The following is a 17,737-nucleotide window of genomic DNA, read 5'->3' on the forward strand; positions in this document are numbered from 1 at the left end:
TAAAGACTTGCCTACCCATGTGATAGAAGACCTAAGCATGCTCCTAACGAATATAGGCAAGTAATAAAGTAATAGACAATTAAAAGCTCAATTTCAATAAACTTTAGCACCCGAGCCCCTTTAATATAATTTGACGTAGTTCAGTTGATGAATAGCAACCCAATTTCTATAGCGTGACAAAATCATGTTCAGCTATAACCAATTCGAGTAAACATACGAGCAGATAACTAAGTGAGCAAATTCAAAACTATGAAGAACAACTACACAAACAATGGGATTATATCACCGAACAAACAATTAATATTAAGCTAGAATAGAATGAATAGAAGAAGGAAGAATTGGACCTCAATTGATATTGTTAAACACAAAAACCCAATATGATGGATGATCTTAGACTGGATTCTTGCACGACAGTCAAATCGTAACTAACGAACGGCAACCTCGACTAGGCAGCAATCGAACTCCAATATTGAGACCACCAACAGCAAACAAATCTCGAATTTCAACTCGAACGACACCTCTACATCCACAGCCCCTCAGACCTCAAATGAAACCCATTTTGAAACAAAAAATTGAGGAGAAGAAGAATGTAAATCCTTTTTTTTGTTTTGTTTTAGTTTTCTGATTTTTCAAATATTCTAAGAACACTAGACCCTTTTTTTAATTTCTGTCCCGTTTTCATTTTTGTACGTGACTGCGTGTGCGCGTGTTCTGACGAGCTGAGTTGAGGATGATGAAGGAGAAAAGTCCACTGGTTATGAAATGAAGAAGCAGGAATGGATGGGAGCTTTGTTCTTCGCTAGTTTTGTCTCCATGAAGAAGAAGAAGCTTATGGTCGATGGAAATGGCTGTTGTCTGTACGTTTTTGTATGTTCAGAAACATGGGTCCTTGGTTGGCTTCATGTGGTGAAGAAGAAGAAGGTCCTGCGGCTGGCGGTTGGTGTTCAGAGATGGTGAGAGACTGGCGATGGGGAGGGGGCTGCTGTGTGCTTGCGTGGTCATCGGAGTTATGGTGGTGAGCTGGTTGACGACGGCGATGACAGCTGGTGAGGTGTACAGCTGGAGAGGGTTCTTAGATTCTCTAGGGTTTTTGTCTTATATTGAAGAAGAGTGATCTTTAAAAATGGCTTCCCTAGGTTTTGTTTTATGAAGAAGAAGCCTAGGTTTGTGTAGGTTTTCCAAAAAATGAAAAATGGCCCATCCCTGTAGGTTAGGATCTGATCTATATTAGGTGATTTTAGGGTTTTTTTAGGTTATGGGAGAATGAGCTTAAGAATTATGGATTTGGAAATTATGGGCTAGATCTGAATTAGGCCAAATTTACCTTTAAAAAGTGGCCCTTTAACTCTACTAGACTAAAAATATTAATCCCTAAAATAATAATTACAAAATTATGAAATCATTCCTAATTAATTAAAGTAAAATTAAAAATTAAAAGTGAAACTATTTTTGTATTTTTTTAAAATTTTATGGAAGTTATATAAACTAAAAGTAACTAGATAAAGTAATCAATTAGCTAAATAAAAGAAAAAATATTTTTGTAATTTTTATTTTTGTGACAAAACAAAGTAAAAGAGTTAAAATTACTTAAAGTAGCGATATTAGACCTAAACTAAATATTTAACGCTAAAATGTGTAAAATTTCGGGGAGTGTCAAAAATCACATGTCTACAAAGAGTACAATTTACTATATACCTAAGGGGACAATATGATATTAATAAAATATGTGAGAACCTTAAAGGGGATGCGAATTTGTAAAGGAGTTTAAGATATGTTGAAAGAGTTTTGAAATATGTATATAAGTGGTCTATATTTTATAAACTTATGAATAGAGGTTAAATTATGAAAACTTGATTTGGGGAATGGTTATTTATGTAACTCTGAAAGGTATTTGTAAGAAAGTGAACCCAAAATATACCTTGATTTGAAAATGAGGATCAACTATTGATATGAGAAAATTATAATTAGCAAAAGTGAGGATCAACTATTGACTAATTCCTTTTAAATCCTATGTTGTTTAAGGCTTTACTAAGTTTATATGATATTAAAGCATAAAAAGGTATGTGATCTAATACAAGAGTGTTATATACATGACAATAAGAATGTGACAATGCAATAAGGCAGTAGATAGAAGGTAATAAAGCCATAATCTAGATTAACAGAGCAATAGAGAATAACAAAAGGACACATGCCCAACAATAAAGATATTCGACTACAACTGATTTTGGACTCCCCAACAAAATGCAACAAGGCTGGGATTGGGCCCGAGTTCATTAGGAACTCAGCGGCCCAAGCAGATGTACATGCCCAAAAGAGAAAGTACGTCATTAGATATATTCCATATATTCAGCATATTCATCCATGTATGAAATATGTGAACAAACAACAAAAACAAGGATATATTAAAACATCAACACTCTAACACTATGAGAAATTATACTAATGTGGTAGGTATACATGCAAATAATTTACATTGAAGACCTTTCGTTGTCATTAAACACTAAACCCCCTAAAGAACCAAAAGTGTCAAGAATTAAAGGCTAAGGAGAGAGTTCTACTTTAGGTCAATGTCCCCTTTTGAATCCCCTGATACTTCAAAGTTTCCAAGGGACTCAAGGCCCAGGCCAATGCTTGTGCCAGGGAGAGCAGCCCAACCTAGAGTTAAACTCCACTCCCAAATGCCCTTAATCACTAACGACTTATTTTTCCCTATGATTTTAAGTGCCAATGAGGCCCTTTAAATATAATATAACTACCATAGTTCCCCTATCACATGAGTATACTTTTCCTACAGAATAACATAAGGGTACACAAACAGTTCTACATTTTTAAACACAAGATGAACGATGCACATACTAGGTAAATCTAAAGGTCAAACTTTCGAGCACATATAGGAAAGAGACAGAAACATCATACCATACTGTTAAAGGTCTAAACATTAGGGAAATACACATTCAAAAGGGAGGTTAGGGATACAGCGTCCATGTATGCAGTCAACACAAGAGATGCAGACACTCCTACCTTGGTAGACTGATGATGAGTTAATTAGCTTAATTACTGCCGTTAGCACATGCATAGACTAACCACACTACTTGGATCTCTTAGACAACATCAACAAAGATTTAAACAAACAATCACACCAAACAACTTTTAGACATTATCAAAAGTATCAGAAACATGATCAAGGTTCTTAGTTAGATTATAGGTTATAGATTCAATATGAGTTCCTAAAGATGCTTTAACAAAATCCTTTCTCAAAATGATACTAATTTTGAACAAACTTCTATGTTTAATAACTTGCAATAGTGAACTCCTCACAGAATTTGTAAATCAGATTCAATTTCAGAGTAACAGAAAAGAGAGGTTTGAGTATAACTTCAAAAAAAAAAGCATGGAATAATGGAGTCATGAAGACAAATAAGGATACATGCAATGCTCAAGCCATTATACATAGACACTCCAAGTAAGGTTGTAATCTATACAAGCAGGGGAACTTTACATGTTATAGAATCAAGCTAAAAATGTCATGAAAGGAAAGGGGTTATAGGAAAGGGAAGTGTCATACTATGAAAAAAAGTTTAGCTCAGGTGCATAGCCTAAATTAGTATCTGGATATGAAGTAATCATGCTCACATCACAGATCATCACATGACTACAACAAATAGCTTGGTCATGCTTTTATAGAAGATGACTTAATGATAATTGCATGCAAGCTTCACAGAGTCAGTAGGGTCATAAATGATTAAAGACAAGAAAGCATTATACCTAAATAGGTTTTGACTTAAACATGTAACTGAAGGTTATATTTAGACATGAGACAACTATGTTCAACTTAACAACAACTATTAGTTGACTATAACAAACATGATTATGACTTTCTTTTCCAAAAAAAGGATATCTTAATCTTAATAGGGTGTATTCAGTAAAACTATTGGTATGGAAAGAGGAGAGTTAGCTCAACAAAACTGTTTCATACAGAAGCAAACAAAATTAGATATAATCATGAAGATGTCATAGTGATAGCCCAAAAGTTGCCTTCAGAGCTAGCAGATGCAGATATAGAGAAGGAGAGAATCTAAACACTTAGATTTTCATGCTTTAGTTAAGTGATATGAACTTATGAACTTTCAGATTCATCCCAGTTAGGGTTATCAAATGATAAACTCGACCACAAGACAAATAGGATGCAGGAAAACAATATCTAGAGTTAAAGATCACAGCAGAATCATCAGTGAAAGACCATGAGGTTTAAGTAAACCATAGTTAGAATAACAGAAATAATAGTAACTAAACAATGTGAGAGACCACAGTAGTAACTCAGAAACAATCTAATAAAACATAAGCAGAGAAGACAACATTTAAACACTTAAAGATCATGCTTAAGGTGAAAAGACATGAGATACAAACTTAAATAACTTCAGATTCATCTTAGTTATGATTATCTGATAATAAACACAACTTCAAAGCTCACATAATTATAGAGTTGCAACAAGACAAAGATAAGCTCACTGTAGGTCAATGAAGGCTATGAAGTTCAAGTTGAACATGACCATATTATAACTTAGGCATGGAGATTGTTGGAAACTCAAGACAAAAATCAACAAGAATCAACTATGAATTAATCAACCATCACTTAAAGACTCATAGAAGAACAAACTAATCAAGAGGAGTCATTAAACTAACAAAGAACAAGTATTAACATATTAAATACCATAGAACAATTGCGATATACAGAACCTAACTTAGCATGCTTGTAGTATTCAGATAAAACAAACAAAAGAAAAGAACGAGAGATGCTGACCTTTTTTAGAGCAACAGACCAAACGAGGGGTCTTTTCAGTTGCTCAAAACCCCAGAAACCTCAAGTTTAGACCAGCGATAAAACTCAGCAAAAGAAAAGAAAAGTAGTAAAAACCTAACGCTTGGAACCCAAAATCTTTTAGTGTTTGTGTGTGTATTTCTCTTAGATAGTTGATTCATGATTTTCTCCTATTAGGTCTTGGTAGATGAGAACATTAAAGGCTTCTATTTATAGTGCCACTAAGGCTCTAGGGTTCACAGAGTTTGAATCAGATAATGGAAAGTGACTCAGGGTAATGATGATAACAAATTGAATAAAAATCAAAAGACAGAGATGAAAATCAGTATTCAGTTTACCTGAGTGAAAGGAGATTGATCGCTGAAGGCAGAGGACCATCTGTTAAACTTTAAACCCAAAGGTCACTACGTTTGACCTCTGGTTAAAGAATCCTCATGATGAAACCTCTGAAAATCTTCAGGCATGCTCCGATTTGATAGAGGGAGAGAGGATTTAGACGATTTGAAGTTACATCTTCAAGCTATGGTTTTCAGACTCGAATGGTTTTGAATTTTGTGATTGAAAAAAGAATTTTCAGCAGTATTCACAGAGTTCAGGAGATAAAGGGCGATTTCAGGCTTTGATTTGAAGGATCATAATAGAGCTCAGACGATTTGAGCTTTCACCATTGAGCCTAGGGTTTCAGAATTAGGGCGTTTGAATATACTGATGCAAAAGGAAAGGTAGCAACAAGATTCGCGGATGTAGGGAGGCAAAATCGAATGTTTGTGGTTTAATTCGTTACCTTGCACAAATTTGTGCAAGGTCTGTAATTGATTTGGTATTGGTGAGTTGAGAGAATAGAGAGAGGAAGGGGAAATAGGGTGGCTGAGTGATCTGAGAAGTGATTAGGGCTTGGGGGGGGGGGGGATGAGACGAACTAATCTCTAAGTTAAGAGTGGGGAATAGACTCTTGGACATTAGATCATTAGATCAACAGTACAAATTCTTGGGTGGAATTTCGGTGTTCGTTGGATACCCATAATCAAATGGTTAGGATAAAATGATCTGAGTATTTAGTAATTAAAGAGAAATGAAGTGAAAATCATGGGCCATTGATCAAAAAATGAACAGCCTAGATGGCTTTGTGTTTCTTTTGTGAGTGATAGAGATAGACGATGTGGCATGCTCTGATTGGTTCTCATGGTATGGCAAGGATTGCCAACTTGGAGAAGGAGATAGGTTTTTGGACTGGGTTATTTCCCTTTGGGCTTGTATGTTTGTGCCAAAAATGATTTAAAATGTGGCCATTTTGCATTTAAGTGAGAATTGCAATTGTAGCCTTTTGTCTTTAATCCCCATTTCTTGAAATTAATTCAAATAGACTTAACAAGTTCCAATAAAATCTAGCAAAAATTATAGTTGTTAAATACTACTAATTATTGTAATTAATTGATTATTTGTAGAAAAAAAACTTCATTAGGACATTAATTTGAATTATTGAAATAGTAAAATAATTAACTATTTTAAGAAGTAATTTATGGAATTGATTATAGAACATACGTATAAAAATTATTTTTTTACAAACCTAAAATAGTAAATATATTTATAATTACATAACATTAATGTTAAATTATTAATTTTGAAACTAATACTGAATTAATTTTAAGAAATAGGTATTTATTAATAAAAAATACTTTGAAAACATTTATTTCGAATTATTAAGTAGAAATAAATTATTTTTAAAAGGGAGGGTCAAAATTGGCCGTGAACAACTACCCCTCTTTGACCGGAGACGAGAGTTTTCGGGCAAAGAAATTGAACCAAAGCCAATTTTGTCCCAACTTTTAGGCAGGTATTGCAAGAGATGGGAGAGGTGAATTGCAAGATTGAATTGAGGAAGAATCTAGAAAGACTCAGGAGTATTGGGTTGAATTCTGGCTTTGAATTGCTTACATACCTCGGGCTTAACGAGGATTTGCCCTCATGTAATTTTGGAGTATGGATTTTGGGGAAGCAGTACTTGTAGGAATTACCCCAGTATCGTATTGCAACGATACGACGAGACGGAAGATAGGTCACTCATGGTAGCTTGAATTTTGCGGCCTGATTTGAATACTTCAAATTTTTGAGCTTGCTGATCATCTTGAGATGGGATCTTAGGCTCGCTATTGGGTTGCCTATCCATATAGCATAGTAGTTCGGTCTACTACTAAGAAAAATTTCAACGTTGCGGTGTTTGTTCCTTCAAAATAAATTAAATACACGCATACCAATATATTGTAGTGTAGAATATATTAAGATGAGATGTGAATGATGCAGGAATGATGATGCCAGGCTGGCGGTGAGCCGTTATTTGGGATTGGGACAATGGGATACTTTATCTCGACTCGATTTGTTAGCCGGGCTGTGTACCGTTCTGTAGCTTTCGTAGCATTTGAAAATTATCTCCTCTTGTTGGTAGAGCTTGATTAGTAAAGTGTGTCTCCGCTTGTTGGGAGAGCTTTGCACTGAGAAATGTCTTTGCTGGTTGGGAGAGCTCGAGTTGTGCAGTGGGTCTCCGCTTGTTGGGAGAGCTTTGCACTGAAATGAAAGGTATCCTTCGCTCGAGAGTGATTGATTAAAATCATAATCATGCCTAAAGCTGCATGAACAAAATGTTAAAACATTCAAAGTTGTAGCAAAAGGAAATATAAGCATGCCCAAGAGGTACTCTTGATTGCAAAGCTAGATCGCAGAATCTAGCCATCGATTGGAAGAATGTTGGTGACGAGGTTTGCGATTGTCTATTCCGACATTCGTGATTGATAGAGTGATGTTGCAGATTGATATTCCTGGCAAAGTTTGCAGTTTTCTATATACAAGGCTCCAGTTGCTGAAGCCGATGCTTGGTTTGTACAAAGAGTTGAGCTGATGGTTTGCTATATACATGACTTTGATTGGCGAAGCCGGCGTTCGTATTGTACAAGATGCTCCAATTAGGTGAGCAGGCGGTATGTTATATACAGGACTTCGATTGGTGAAGTCGATGTGCGATTTGTACAGGGCGCTCCAACTGATTGAGAAAGCGGTTTGCTATGTACAAATTTTCGTGTCAGCTGTCAGATTCCGAGACACCTGCAGAGGCATAAATAGTTAGCTTTAGCTGTACTTGAAAATTTTAAGTAAAAGGAGCAAATATAATCTTAGGCAAGCGGCAGATTAGTCATTTGCCCCAATGTGGTCCTAGTGATTCTTTACTCCTTGTTGACCCTACACTCAAAGAAAGCTTCTTAGTAGGGGAATGAGGGAAGTTGGTTTGTGTCGACCACGGTGGTCGTTTGCCTCAGCCTTTGACATGATTGCGCCACGAAGTTCGGTAGATGGAACAAATTACTATATACACATATATATTTTATGATGAAAATGACCAAGCTTGACTTAGACAACCTACGTATCCAAAATGGAATCAGGTTGAAGCGTAGTTTGATTACAACAGATGCAAAATGATGAGAGTAAGAATGAAAATGGCCGAGTCTGACTCAGACAACCTACGTATCCAAGTGGAAGGCCAGAACATAGTTCAATTACAAAAGATGAGTGAATCTGATGAGGATTTCCTACGTATTCCTTTCTGAGGAAATCAAGTTGGTATAGTTCCTTATCAACATACAAAAGTGATATTTTGTTTTTTCTATGCACAGATAAGGGGGGGGGGGGAGAGAAACTGAACCCTACGTGGGTTTCCTACGTATCAGTCCTTAGGAAGTCAGGTTAAACGTAGTTCTATTATATCAAAAACCCTAACTCTATTTGTCTTCAGACATAGTATCTCTTGATTACGTATGAGTTGATAGGCTTCGTGCTGACTCTTCCATCCATTTCTGCTAAGATTAGAGCTCCACCAGACATCGCTTGGTGAACCATGTAAGGACCTTTCAAGTTTGGTGCAAACTTCCTTTGGCTTCTTCTTGATGTGGAAAGATTTTTTTCCAGAAGATATTACCTCGGTGTGAATGGGCGAGGTTTCACCCTTTGTTAAACGCACTGGCCATCATGTTCTGATAAAGCTATCCATGACACCCTGCACCCATTCTTTTCTCGTCAATGAGTATAAGTTTTTCTTGCGTAACCCGTATCCACTCTGCATCGTCCAATTTTGCTTCTTGAATGACTCTTATGGATAATATCTCTAGTTTTGCAGGTATTGCTACTTCAGTGCTGTATACGAACATGTATAGCATTGCCCCAATAGAAGTTCTCATGGTAGTCAGATAACCTAATAAAGTGAAGGGTATCTTATCGTGCCATTGTCTGTGATTGCCCACTATATTTTGCAAAATTGTCTTGATATTCTTGTTAGCTAGCTTAAATGCCTCACTCATTTGTGGTCTATAGGCTATGGAATTGCGGTGGACAATTCGGAACTTCTCGCAAATTTCTCTATTGAGGTTTGCGGCATTGTTAGTGATGATGGACTCCGATATTCCAAATCTGCAGACGATGTTGTTTTGGACAAAATCTGTCACTACCTTCTTTGTGACGACCTTGTAATTAGATTACTCGACCCATTTGGTGAAATAGTCGCTAGCTACGAAAATGAATAATGCTCGTTTGATGTTGCAGCCTCTATGGGCCCTATCACGTCCAAGTCCCAGGCGGCGTAAGTTTAGGGTGGGAACCCATTACGTTTAACTCATTTGGTGGAACCCGGATGAAATATCCATGAATTTGACACTGGTGACACTTATGCACATAACATATACTATCATTTTCCATAGTCATCCAAATGTATCTAACTCTCAAAATCTTCTTGGCTAATGTGAATCCGTTTATGTGGGGTCCGCACGTCCCTACATGTATTTCTTCCAACAATCTGGTTGCTTCAGCAGCGTCTACACTTCTTAGAAAACCTAAGTCTGGGGTCCTCTTATACAAGACTTCCCCGTTTAGGAAAATATGGTTTGCTAACCTCTTGAGGGCTCGCTTTTGACCATTAGTAGCATTTTCTAGGTACTTCTGGGTCACAAGTAATTTCTTGATGTTGTGGTACCATGGTTTACCATTTCGTTCTCATTCACATGAAAGCAACAGGCATGTTGATCCCTGATTTCTACCTCGACTGGGTCGATGTAATTCTTATCTGGATGCTGAATCATAGAAGATAAGGTCGCAAGGGCATCGACAAACTTGTTTAGAATTCTCAGGACTTTCTTGAACTCTATCTTTGTAAACTTCTTACACATCTCCTTCATGTAGTGCAGGTACGACAGTATCTTGACATTCTTGGTGGACCATTCTCCTTGGACTTGGTGTATCAACTAATTAGAATCTCCTATGACCAAAAGTTCTTTGATGTTCATGTCGACTGCCATTCTGATTTAAAGGATGCATGCCTCGTATTCAACCATATTATTGGTGAAAGGGAATCTTATCTTTGCCGATGCTGGATAGTGTTTTCCAGATTCCAAAATCAGGACTACCCTAATTCCGACTCCTTTGATATTTGCTGCTCCATTGAAAAACATTCTCCATCTAGGGTATGATTCTGTAATATCCTCCCTAGAAAATAGTACTTCTTTATCAGGGAAATACGTGGTAAGCGGTTTGCAATCCCCATCCACTAGAATCTCAGTGAGGTGGTCGACTAAAGCTTTCCCTTTGATAGCCTTCTGAGTTATGTATAAATATAAAATTCACTAAGGAGAATTTGCCATTTATTTAGCTTTTCGGTAGGCATTGACTTCTGAAAAATGTACTTGAGCGGGTTGAGCCGAGATATCAGATGTGTAATGTATGCCAACATGTAATGCATTAGCTTCTGAGCAATCCAAGTCAGAGCACAAAAAGTGCGTTCTATCAGGGTATACTTGGTTTCGTATGGTGTGAACTTCTTGCTTAAGTAGTAGATGGTATGCTCCTTTCTCCTAGTTTCATCACGCTGCCCTAACAAACTGCGAAGGCATAGTCCAAGACTGAAAAATAGAGCAACAATGGTTTCCCTGGTTCAGGGGGAACCAACACTGGTGGATTTGAAAGATACTCTTTGATTCCATCGAAGAATTTCTGGCACTTCTCTGTCCATTTTTGGGAAGTATCTATCTTTAGAAGGTTCAAAATAGGTTCACAAATTATCGTGGACTGGGCTATCAAATGACTGATGTAATTTAATCTTCCTAGGAAGCTCATGAAATCTTTCTTGCTTTTTGGTAGTGGTAATTCCTGAATGGCCTTGACTTTCGACGGATCCAGTTCCATACCTTTCCTGGTTACAATAAAACCAAATAGTTTCATGGTGGGGACTCTGAATGCGCACTTTGCTGGATTGCTTCAGATTTTACCTTCCCAGACATTCGAAAAATTTCTTCAAGTCGTCCAAGTGCTTCGAACTCTTTCGAGATTTTATGATGACATCATCCACATACACTTCAATATCTTTATGAATTATGCTGTGAATGAGGGTCATCATGTCCCTCATGTAGGTGGCAAGCGTTCTTCAGACCGAACGACATAACTCGATAATACATACTCCCCAAGGCGTGGTGAAAGCTATCTTCTCTGCGTATTCCTCGTGCATTAAGAATTGATGGTACCCAGTGAAACAATCCATAAATGATTGCAGTTCATGTTTCGCATAGTTGTCGATGAGGATGTGGATATTTGGTAGGGGAAATCGTCCTTTGGACTAGCTTTGTTGATATCTCGGTAGTCCACACACATTCTAATCATGGCGTCCTTCTTGGGCACTAGGATGATGTTTGCCAACTAGCTTGGATAGTTGGTGACCCTTACTACATTTGCTTTCATTTGTTTGGTCACTTCTTCCTTTATCCTCATATTTAAATCAGGTTTGAACTTCCTGGGTTTCTACTTAATCGACTATTTGGTAGGGTCAGTGGGTAGTCGATGCGAGACAATATCGGTGCTTAATTCTGGCATGTCATCATAGGACCATGCGAACACGTCGACATACTGTCGGAGGAGCTTAATCATTTTTCCCTTCTGCTCGGCTTCTAAGTAAATCTTGATTCTGGTTTCTTTTATATCTTATTTGCTTCCAAGATTGACCACTTCTGTTTCTTCGAGAGTGGTCTTCTTTTGACTCTCCAGCTATCCGATATCATGCGGGAGATTGTCTGGCATCATACTCTCATCATATTTCTTGTAATCCAGGTTGTTGAGCTCAGTGAATTCGTTACATGTCAAAGTCATGGAGCACATTGTTTTATTGGTTTGGTTACTGAAAAGAAAAACTAAGTATAAATAAGCGATAAAACAAGGTTGAGATATTTAGGAAACAGATTCTTTTATTTCATCAAAATGGGAACGTCTTAAGCGTTCATAAGAGGCAAATGACAAAAGGTGCAGACATGATATATGCCTCAATTGATCGTGCTCTTTCAAAGAAAACGTTTACAGTTCCATACTACCAAGACTCCCAGCGAACCAAAGATGGACTGGCTATCCAATTTTGTAGCTCTTCCCCTGGTTCAACATCCCTGATAGTTGGTGTCTTGATGTCAGTTCCTTCATAGCATTCTTCAATCATATTCACGAACAACTTTCCTATCCCGTCGATGATATCATCTTCGGGTGTTGAACTCTATCCTAGACTTGCAACATGCTCTAGCACAAAAACCTTTTTCTCGGAGCTAACAATGCGAGCTTTCCCTTCCAGAGGCTGATATCTTATGCCAGCCCTTCCTTTCTTCCCATTATGTTCAATTGGCTCTGTGATCCCATATGACTTGGCTCCCAACCTTGTTCCTGGCATGTATCCATATTTCATCATCTCCCTCATGGCCATCATAGATCTATACGGTGATTGCATTCCTAAATTTTGTTCAGTCTTCTCCATCTCAGTAGTCTGCATGATTTCCACAGCGTAGAAGGTGAGTTCATCCAGCCCCTCAATGAACGGGATAACACACTCTAGATAGGCGGAGTGACCTCATTTGCCATGAACCACGATCTCTTGGTATCCCTACTTAAATTTTATGTATTAGTACAAAGTAGATGGCACGGTCCATGCCATGTGTATCCAGGGCTTGCCCAACAACAAATTGTATAAAGAGGAGCTATCTATCACTTGGAATAATACCAGAAAATCGACCAGCCCGAATTGCAAAGCTAGATAAATTTACCCAATAACATCCTTTTGTGAACCATTAAAGGCTCTCACCCTTACGTGACTTTCCTTGACCTCCCTCAAATTAATTCCCGATTCTGGTAGGGTGGAGAGCGGACAGATGTTGACTCATGATCCTCCATCGACCAAGACCCGGGATACCACATTGTCTCTGCATTTGACAATGATGTGGAGAGCCTTCTTGTGATTTGCGCCTTCGACAGGAAGTTCGTCTCCTCTGAAAGTGATCATGTTTGCTTCTACTATTTTCCCAATTGTCGTGACCAACGCTTCACTAGTAGTGTTACTTAATACACTTACCCCACTTAGCACTTTCAACAAAACATCCTTATGACTGTCAGAGCTCATTAATAGATCCATGATAGATATCTGTGATGGAGCTTTCATTCAACTGCTCTTCCATAGAATACTCTTTGCTTGACATTCTTTTCCAAATTTCAGCAGCTTCTGGGTCTGTTATGTTCCTTCTTGGAATTGTTTCTCTCCCTGATTTCCTCAATTGACATCTTCAGGGGTGTAGCATATCCCAGACCTAGTTATACCATAGGTTGTGGCAAAGTCTATCATTTTGGCTTTTCCCTTTTGTCGGTACGTGCATGGGAGTGTTTTGTACTCCCGATCTTCTTCATCCAGAGTAGTATCAGCAGGTTGCTGCGGATAGGTTTGAACTGTCATTGTAGGCCTTAGTTGTACTGTAATGATCAGGGCCTTTTGAGGAGGGATCCTCGCGTCTTCTACATTCCCTATAGTGACAATAGTTCCCTTCAGGTCATATTCTTTATCGTATGTGATCATGTTAGATCCCTAGTTTCGATGAGTTTGCAATGGGTTGTGATTTACATTAGGTGCTACCAGAGTGCACTGAATGGCTCCACTCTTGATCAGGATTTTAATTTCATTTTTCAACTTGAAATAGTTTTCAGTATCGTGCCCAGGTATATTCGAATGATACACGTATCTTTTAGTAGGATCAAAATATTTAGAGGGATGTTTATGAACCCTTCCCTCGATTGGGTATATCAATCCTGCTCTTCTTAACCTTTCAAACAATTGGTCCAGAGGCTCAACAATCGAGGTATAAATTCTAGGACCCCTCTCTTTAAAGTTAGGACAAAGGCATGATGTATAAACAGATCAGTTTTGATGGGTAGTGGTTTGGATAAGAGTATATGGTCTTTGTGGGTTTTGGTTGTTATTGGCTCGATGAGAGTTTTATTATGCCTGAGGGTGGTAATATGGCTGGGTATTATATACTAGAGCGTAAGCGGCTGGTGGTGAATGGTTGTTTGGGGAATAAGAGGTGCTTTCATGGGGTGGGTTGATTTGTTAGTAAGGGAAAACTGCTGAGATCTCCTCTTTCTTCTTCTTTCCACTACCAATTGATCCTGACTGGATAGCTTTGTTGGTTGCTTGTAGTACTTCCATAGATTGCACTTTACCAGATTTTATGCCGTTTTCTAAGAAATCTCCAATCTTAACTAGCTTGGGCAACTTTTGACCCATCAGTTCTACCATCTTTTCAAATTATATTCCCTCTTGGGATCTTATGAAATACTTGGTTAGTTCACTGTCATCCAGCGGCGGTTGCGCCATGGAGGCCTCCGTCCCCACCATTGTACATATTCTTGAAATGACTTAGTTGGTTTATTCTATTGGTTGACCAGCACGAAATGATTAGGAGTGATCTCTGTATTGAATCAAAAATTGTTCATGAAGTCCTTCGCCATATCTTGCCAAGATCTCCAATTTTGCAGGTCCTGTCGGGTATACCAGGTGAGTGCTTCTCCCGTCAACCTTCTTATGAATAATTTCATCCTTAGCTTCCCGTTCCTTCCCTCTCCGACAAACTTGTCACAATAAGCCCTCAAATGTGTGTGAGGGTCCCTCTTTCCATAGATGATATCGAACTTTGGGGGTTTGTACCCTATTGGCATATCCACATCTGAATGAATACACAGGTCCTCATAGTCCAAACTTTCACTTCCTCGAGCCACTAGGAGACTGTTCATTTGCCTCCTAAACATTTGCAATAGCTTATATACCGACTCTTATTCCTTATTCCTGGTTTCCCTTTCCATCTCGACTTATTGGTTAATCTCATAAGGCACCCCGACAGTGACAGGTTCTGTAAAGGTAGGTTGGGTAATGACATGTGCAACAAGTATATGCTGGTTGGGGTGAATGTGACTCCGTCACGAGGACGAGTAGTGGCATTAGCGGTAATAGGCAGGTTCTATGATGTCTCAGTGTATTGTGATACGTAATGAGTGTGAATAGGGGAATTTGGTGGGTTAACGAGGGTTATTGAAGGTATGACTTGAGTGATGGAGGTTGAAGTTGGAGTGTTGTTGTTTTGGCGTGATATTGAAGGAATATAATCTCGAAGTGAATCCAAACAAGGGAATCTGGGTGGTTAAGGAAGTGTTGTCACGACCAGGTGCCCCAGTTCTCTAATATGCTGCACCTCCTTTCATAAGGACCCTATTTCCTAGGCCATTCTGGCCATGTGTTCATCATTTCTAGTACTGTCCTTTTCCCCTGATCGCCCCGGGCTGTCGGCTGTGACCAGAGCATGTTCAATTGGGTCTTCTCCGGATGACATCTTTCCCTTTAACCTTAGATTGTATGGTGGTTCCACCAGTTTTGGTCGACACAAACCATCTTTCTTCTCTTTTTGGGGATAATAATAAAGCAATAAGAAAAAAAAGAAGAAAAGAAAAGGAACAAGAGTCAGTTTCTTCATTTATGCGAGCAGAAATCACACAAAGCAGATAATTTGTGCATTACAACTAGCACGTTCCTAGAATTTGCAGGGACCTCTCATTGCTGGAGGTAGGCCTAGTTTGCGGATATTTTACAGACATTTAGGCTTGACACATTTAGATCCGAAGCAATTTTTTTTCATTGATAATTTTGATTGATACAAGTGGGAACAAGGATTACATCATAGAGTTGCATGGGCCCGGACAATTCGCCCTTTTGGAAAGTAAACTAGGGATAACAATCCCTTGAGTCGCTTCCTGTGCCCTTCTCTTCTTCTGGATTCTCTTTCGGATCCTCTTCCAGGTTTTCCTCAAACTCTTCCTCATCATCGTTGAATTCAAACTCCTCATTCGGATCTTCTTTTAGCTCTGTGCTTGATTTTATCTGGATGCACTCTACTATCCGATCATCATCTTTAGCCGGTGGCAACATGTGGTCAATGGATCCTGGGACCCCTTGATGATGCATTAATGTGGTCACATGATAATGCGGTAGGATCTTGTGATAAATCTTCAAGGAAACCACTACGTCCTCTAACCAAGCTATACCCTCTCTACTTGGGTGGGCCAATTCTTCTTCTTCGTTAATTCAGACGTAATACTCGGGAGGTACACCAGGAGTTTGAACCCATAGGCATTGTCACTAGGTCATTCCACTCTTCTTCTAGTCTCCTTATCCTGGGTATTGAAATCTGGCCATTGTACTCATCCTCGTACAGTGTCGTCCTTGTCCATAAAGGCATGTCTTGGATCATCCCGAATTGTCTGAGGACTCGCAGGGGTGAGTATGTTTGAATGCTTTCCAGTTTGATCAACTCGATGAAATACTTTTCAGGAGTCCTCAAGATTGCCCTTCCACCTAACCAAGAGAGTTTGTAGTTGATCCATTCCCTTGTCAGATTGGTCAGTGTTTCCCTCCATTTTCTTGCCTATGTGGGGAGATCCAATATCTTATTCTTTCATTATGGATGTGGATCATATTGCTGACACCCATGAATTAGTCGAGGGTGGCCTCTCGCTGGAAGAAGTGTTCAGTAGCCCAAATTTGAAGCAACAAGTTACAACCCTTAAAGAAATCATACCCTCGTGCATATGCAGACAAAGCTCTCAGAATCTCAGCTCACACCATCGGCAACAGAGTAGCTTGAAGATTGCCGCAAAAGTTTTCTAGGACCATTGGTAGACGATTAATGTTGATACTACCCCTTCGCCGTGGGAAGACCAATAATCCCAACAATGCCATTGCGAAAATGATAGGCCTGAGAATCTCCCATATCTCATAGTCGCATTGAGACTCCCCTGAATACCATTTGTAGCTTTCACATTGCCCAAACCTGTTGGTCGAGACTCACCTATCCGTCCTCGATACTTCTGAGGCTTTTGATATTGGTAAGACCTAGATCATCCATGAACCAATAACAGGGCATAGTAACTAGCAATACTGGCCTTCTTCTATTTAATGGTAGCTCCGTGGTGCTTGTGATTTCTTCCAATGTCGGCACCAGCTCACAGTCGGCAAATTTGAACACCACTTTAGCCTGATCCCAAAACCTATCACCAGGCAAGTGAACACCCTGTCAACTCAGATGTTCATCAATGCAGTTAATACCCCTAGGTGAGTCTGAACCTCATCTTTGTGTTACCGATGGATATTCTTCCACCATTGTTTCAGCTTATGTCGTGCTCCCATTACCATGCTAATTTCAGGGATGTTTTGGTTGATTTCCATTTTCTGAGGTGGGTAAAAGAAAGAGATTTGGGTAAGTGTTTGCTTCAGATCCTTATGTGTCTTGACATGTTTGTTTGTCTTTCCGCAGAAATTATGTTGTTGGGTGCATGATCCGTTGACATTAGGGCTGCTTTCCAAATTGTGTGTTGGCGCCAATGACCAACTATCACGATCCAAAATCCACTAGTCGTGATGTCACCTAACCCAATCCGCTAGGTAATCCAATTAACAAGTATCCATTTCCCATTTAACTTAACAAAACAAGTAAACAAAGGAATTATCTAAATCTTATACATTTTTCAAGGACTGGTAGTACAAAT

The 17,737-nt window shown here is 38.8% G+C and overlaps 1 protein-coding gene across 1 annotated transcript; it reads right to left on the minus strand.

The window, feature by feature from the left end:
* Positions 1-8,847: 8,847 nt before the first annotated feature.
* Positions 8,848-9,162, minus strand: LOC142164629 (uncharacterized). Its single transcript, XM_075222788.1, has one exon. The coding sequence runs from the start codon at positions 9,160-9,162 to the stop codon at positions 8,848-8,850; it is 315 nt and encodes a 104-aa protein (XP_075078889.1).
* Positions 9,163-17,737: the final 8,575 nt, after the last annotated feature.

The sequence above is a fragment of the Nicotiana tabacum genome, chromosome 1, assembly GCF_000715075.1.
Source record: "Nicotiana tabacum cultivar K326 chromosome 1, ASM71507v2, whole genome shotgun sequence".
NCBI classification, from domain to species: domain Eukaryota; kingdom Viridiplantae; phylum Streptophyta; class Magnoliopsida; order Solanales; family Solanaceae; genus Nicotiana; species Nicotiana tabacum.

Coding starts and splice junctions, on each gene's coding strand:
- LOC142164629 (XM_075222788.1), bottom strand. CDS start 9,162: ATGAGTGAGGCATTTAAGCTAGCTAACAAGAATATCAAGACAATTTTG.